Here is a 6,000-nt window from a genome sequence, read left to right as displayed (position 1 = left end):
AAACGTTTATTATATGAATTTAACTAAGGTCCCGTTTGATAGTTAATGACTGAGAAAGTGCTGACTCGGAAATGTCTGTCTGAGTAAGAAATTCTGACTGAGTAAAAAATCATGTTGTTTGATTGTATATCTGACTGAATGTGCTGAGTGATGAAAAATGATCATTTTACCCTCTTGCTTGATTGTACATCTCATTAATATATAACAACAATATTGTTCTTCTTATTCACAAGTTAATTAGTGCATCTCATTAATATAAGGTAATAAAGAATGACAGAAAAATTCTATGTCAAGTGAGAATATAAACATAAAAAAACTAGTAAAGCCAAATGAGAATATGTATCAAGAAACAAACATCTTCATTATCTATGTCAAGTATCTAATTACATCGAGAAATTTACAGCGGGGAAGAGAAAAAACGATATACAAAGAAGAATTATGATATACATGAATAGAACAAAATGAAAGGTTGCACCATTATCCTTCAACTATCGCTCCATGAGATGATATGGTTTAATCATGGGTCATCCACCATATCATAGGTTTTTGACAAAAATGACATAATTGGTGTCCCTAATAGACAATTATCTATCAATCACAAATGCCTCAACATATAGCATACATGAGGATCTTGTATACCTATTAATAAAATCTAAATATTTGTTCACACATTTTATCAAACATATAACATACATCAGGAGCTCCAAAAGCTTAAAAGTTTTTCAACAATAAAATTTTTCCAATTCCACATCAATCATCTGTTATAGCACTACCAACAAACTTTTTTATAATTATAAACATGGATTTATAAAACGGAATATGCAATTGGACTTACCGGCAGGTTGCAATCGATCATCCCTTACTAACATGTTTTCTTTGTTATTTAATACAAATTGCAGCTACAAATCAAGAAAATAAAAGCAACAAATATCGCAGGTTTCTCTCCCTCCTTGAAATTGAGCACAAGTCTAAAACAAAAGAATTATGATGAAATTGAGCACAGGGCCTAAATTCTTTGAGAATTTTTCAGAATTCAATGAAAAACCATACATGTTCAACAGAAAAATCATAAATCAAAACCTATATATTATCAAAAAATCGGACCTGATGAGAAGAGGAAAAAAGGAAGAAGCGTACCTGATGAGAAGGGGAAGGAGACTTCAAAAAATCGGAACAGATGAGAAGATGATCGTCGACGATTGCTTGTTGCGGGAGAAGAAAATCGGCGCTGAAGTAGGTGAAGAAACGATGGAGTCGCTGATTTCTTCCTTCGGTGGGGGCAAGGGTACAATTGGAAACCCTTCTCCCTTTCTTTCTCCTTTCTCAGTCAGTCGATTTTTTCCATCTTACCCGATCAGATTAAGCTTTCCGAGTTAGACGCCCAAATTTAGTTAATCAAACATCTTTATCTGACCGAGTCAGCAAAAAATGTCTGACCTGACTCGGTCAGATGCATATCAAACAGGGTCTGATTCTGAGGTAATCCAAATTTTAATTTAGAAAGCTTGGATCTAACACATATGAAGTCATGAAGATCAAGACATAAGCATTACTATATGTATTTATACAAATCACTACGATGGGAGCCTAATGAATAGGAACTGAAATTTGATATGTGAGATTTAGAATTCAAAACCAAGTTGCACCCGAAATAAACCAGTGCTATTATTTATTTATTTTTACAAATCAGATACTACCATTAGACAAATAATTATAATAAAATAATTAAATCATAGATAATTGAGTAACTTGTATTCTTTTAATGATCAATTTGGTTGCATTAACTCATCATCACCTCATAAATCAAAATATAATTAAATGCGTATTAGTTTAAAAACAAGACGATCGAACTTTGAGACTATCAGATTGTTCGCGTTTTCACCTGGACATCCGACACTGGATTACTACGCAACCACCGACGGTGTTTTTAACCGCAACCAACCAAAACCACTATTCTCAACCACCGTACAAGTCAACATCTCACAACAAATATATAAAACCGTACGTACATCGATAACTCAACCTCGACCCGCCAATCCACCATAGTCGCCGACACTTGCTCAGTGGCAAATCAATGGCGTCGCCACAGTACTATCTCAATACCCTCTTCTTCCTTCTACTTCTACCCCTGCTCAATCAATTCACCACCACCGCCGTCGCCGCCGCTCAGGTCAACTCGAACTCCGTCCTTGTCGCGCTTCTTGATTCCCGTTACACCGAGTTGGCGGAGCTCGTAGAGAAGGCGATTCTGTTGCAAACCCTTGAAGAGGCTGTCGCCATTCACAACATTACCATTTTTGCACCCAGAAATGAAGCTTTGGAACGCGAGCTAGACCCGGAGTTCAAGCGGTTCCTTCTTGAACCCCGGAATCTTCGATCGCTTCAAAAGCTGATCCTCCACCACATCCTCCCTACTCGACTCGATCTCTCACGGTGGCCGAATGAAACTACACGCCATGATACGCTATCGGATGATCCCTTACATCTTTCCAATTCCGAGTCGTCGGTGAAGTTTGTTGGTTCTGCGGAGGTTGTTCGTGTGGAAGACGTTGTTCGAAACGATGGAATTATCCACGGGATTGGTCGGTTGTTGATCCCAAAATCCGTACAACAGGATTTCAATACTCGCCGGAGCTTGCGTTCCATTTCTGCCGTTAAACCTGAGGGAGCACCGGAGGTGGATCCCAGGACGAACAGATTGAGAAAAATGGCACCGCCTGTTCCTGTTGGTTCGGCCCCGGTTCTTCCGATATACTCCGCCATGGCGCCTGGTCCTTCATTGGCTCCGGCTCCTGCCCCCGGACCCGGAGGCCCTCGCCACCATTTCGACGGCGAGAGCCAGGTCAAGGACTTCATCCATACGCTTCTACACTACGGAGGGTAATTACCAATTAACAGCTATTGTTTACGATTCAACGATTCAATTGTGCATCATCCAGAAATCCCTAATTCGATTTCATGTTTAGGTACAATGAGATGGCTGACATTCTGGTGAATCTGACAAATTTGGCAACGGAAATGGGGAAATTAGTGTCAGAGGGATACGTATTAACGGTGCTGGCGCCGAACGACGAAGCCATGACGAAATTGACCACCGATCAATTGGCGGAGCCAGGTGCGCCGGAGAGGATCATGTACTACCATATCGTACCGGAGTATCAAACGGAAGAGAGTATGTACAATGCAGTAAGAAGATTCGGGAAAATTCAGTACGACACTCTTCACCTGCCGCATAAGGTGATGGCGCAGGAGGCCGATGGGTCCGTAAAGTTCGGCGACGGCGAGGAAACGGCGTATTTATTCGATCCCGATATTTATACCGACGGAAGAATATCGGTTCAGGGGATTGATGGGGTTTTATTCCCGTCGACGACGGAGTCAGATTTGAAGAAGACGAAGACTGGAGAAACGGTTGACCATGTTAAGGTCATTCCCAAAACTCGTAGAGGTACGTCGATCATCTTCCTGCATTGAACTTATGTCTTAAGGCTTTTTAATTTATGTCGCCGGAAACAATGGTGGTCTGTTCTCCGGGGAATTTTTGTTTCATTTAAAGATTACAATTTTTTATTCTAACTTAAAAAAATTTAACTTTAACTATTAATTAATAAACTTTCATTGGCTTGTGAAGGTGTTTGCAAGCATTTATCGCCATCAATACATTTACATGTTAAACGAATAATAATTCATTAACTGATAAACTTTAAATAATTAAGTATTTTTATTTTGAGTAGTTTATCAAACTACCATTTTGTATATAAAAAAAAAACTTAAAATTACCTATTTGTACATTTTATTTTATCAAGATCATTTGTTTATTAAGTTGAAAGTTGTATTTGGAATGAACATATATAATCTTATCATATACTAAACTAATACAAAAGTCTTCGTATTTTATACATATCGTGCAAAAGGGTAGTTAAAGTTGGGCTGTCGGTGGGTCAAATAGAGAAGTCAACAAGGACAAATTTGTCATTATGCTAAGTGACACGACCTTAAGTTTAAGAGTTTAACTATTATCAACTCTGGCCCATCTATTCATTTCTCATTTTTTTTGTTCTTAAACAAATAGATGTGTTACTAAAACATAATAGATTTCCCACGATTTTATAATTAAATGAATTACAATAAGTTTCAGTGGGGAATATTTATAAATATTGTAGAATCGTCTTAATTGTTATTAAATAGTTGTAGAGGGCAGTTACGGGGTCCATTGAATACTTGGCAATTAACATGCGGCCAACTGTCGGTCGCATCGCTTTAGAATACATCTTGTACCCTACGTTAATTTGTTTGTACATATATCTACACATCGTGCGTCTACTTGCTTATAGGATTCTAAAAGCATGCATACTTGTTGCAAAATGTTAAGTAAACAACAATATTTTATTAATCATTTTTATGCACATATCAATATCATATCATTAGATGTCTTGTACATCTTTGACATTTTTCAATTCTGGGCTGTCATCAAGAATAATTCAATCTCTACCAAATAACATCTTTTGTCAATACTCCAATTTTGTTTTTGTCTTTTCTTATTATATATGCTTCTTAATTCTATATAAATTATGAATAAATTATACCCCATACTTTGTTAGTTGGATTGGCAATTTCTACTATAGTTTATTTTAAGATGATGATGATCATGAGTTGAACAAATTACAAGGTATGCGGTTGCTTTCGGTATTATATAAATAGCCAAACAGGGGTGGACTTCATTTTAATTGCAAGATAAGTAATAGTTTTACCAAGTATTCTTTTAAATCATATGTTTAATAACATTTGTTTGATAGTCAAAATAATTATATAATTAGATATGAGTTGTTTATTAATGAGTAGTGATTATAATTGCAGGAAAGTTGCTGGAGGTAGCATGCAATGTACTTTGGAGCATTGGGCAAGATTCCAGTTTCACAACATGCCACCATATTTGATCACCCAAAATTGCAGGGAATCAATTGTGTAAAGACATAAAAGAAGGTGGAGGAGATAGAGATTTGTGAAGGAAAAGGAAGTATCCTCGAAATATTTGGGTTTTGGGGTGTGATTAGGATTGTTTTTGTGTGTATTTGGGGAGGGGTAAAATGGTCATTTGATTTGGGATATATCGATCAGATTTTTGATGGGGTATAGTCGGAATAAGATATGGTGTGTATTGGTGGCAGAAGAGAAGGGGAGTTGATTCTGTGTTTTGTACGTGTAGGTTGGTCAAAGAGCAGCCTACCACTTGGAAAGTTGGAAGTGGGACCTCTCAATAAAAGGATCACACCCACAAAATTTATTTAGAAAATCAAATACATCAAAATAACAAAATAAAAAAGAAAGAAGAAGAAGAAGTTATGATAATAGTTTAAAATGATGTTATAAAACATGTTAATAGATTTGCAATTATAAAACATGTTACATGCTCATCACATTTTGGAAAAGTAAACAATACTTGGCTCAACATGTTCCGGTTAGATCCACAAGTTGAAAAAATAAACAGAGGTAGGAATTAGGATTAACATATCTTTCTAATTAAATGAAGGCTTTATTGACTTTATAATAGCAGTCTACATTTAGCAAAACAAATTATAAAGTTGCAATAATTAATGCTTCATATAATTGAAGAGTCAAAGTCCAAGTAGAGGTGGTAATGTGATTAGGGTCACAAATCTGACAATCGTGTTATGATTTTGTCTGACATGATACGGTATCCTGTTTTTTGATTAACACGAAAACAAACCAATTAAAAAACGATAAACACGACAAAGATAACATAAAATAACAATTAATTTATTTAATTAATACTTAATCATACATAATATGAAAAACACGATAAATAAATGTTAAACCATGTCAATTTTGTGTGAAATTTTGAACACGAACATGACATACACCACTTCGTGTTTTTTACACTTGACAAGGACACAAACACGAATTCAAAATTCAGTTTCATGTATCAATCAATTTAGTTTAAATCAATTTCGTTTTCATGTCGTGTCATGAATTGTTATT

At 36.0% G+C, this 6,000-nt stretch overlaps 1 protein-coding gene across 2 annotated transcripts; it reads left to right on the top strand.

The window, feature by feature from the left end:
* Positions 1-1,864: 1,864 nt before the first annotated feature.
* LOC145160957 (fasciclin-like arabinogalactan protein 15) lies at positions 1,865-5,280 on the top strand. 2 transcript variants are annotated; one of them, XM_079080346.1, is made up of 3 exons: positions 1,865-2,880; positions 2,967-3,448; positions 4,670-4,835. In XM_079080346.1, the coding sequence occupies exons 1-3, from the start codon at positions 2,075-2,077 to the stop codon at positions 4,699-4,701; spliced, it is 1,320 nt and encodes a 439-aa protein (XP_078936472.1). In that variant the 5' UTR covers positions 1,865-2,074; the 3' UTR covers positions 4,702-4,835. The 2 variants fall into 2 exon arrangements, with proteins under 2 accessions (XP_078936472.1, XP_078936471.1); XM_079080345.1 differs by lacking the exon at positions 4,670-4,835 and adding an exon at positions 4,858-5,280 and having other exon boundaries at positions 1,868-2,880.
* Positions 5,281-6,000: the final 720 nt, after the last annotated feature.

The sequence above is a fragment of the Lactuca virosa genome, chromosome 2, assembly GCF_052849685.1.
Source record: "Lactuca virosa cultivar CGN04683 chromosome 2, Lactuca_virosa_CGN04683_v6, whole genome shotgun sequence".
In the NCBI taxonomy this organism is placed as follows: domain Eukaryota; kingdom Viridiplantae; phylum Streptophyta; class Magnoliopsida; order Asterales; family Asteraceae; genus Lactuca; species Lactuca virosa.
This window is presented reverse-complemented; position numbering and strand designations above follow the sequence as displayed.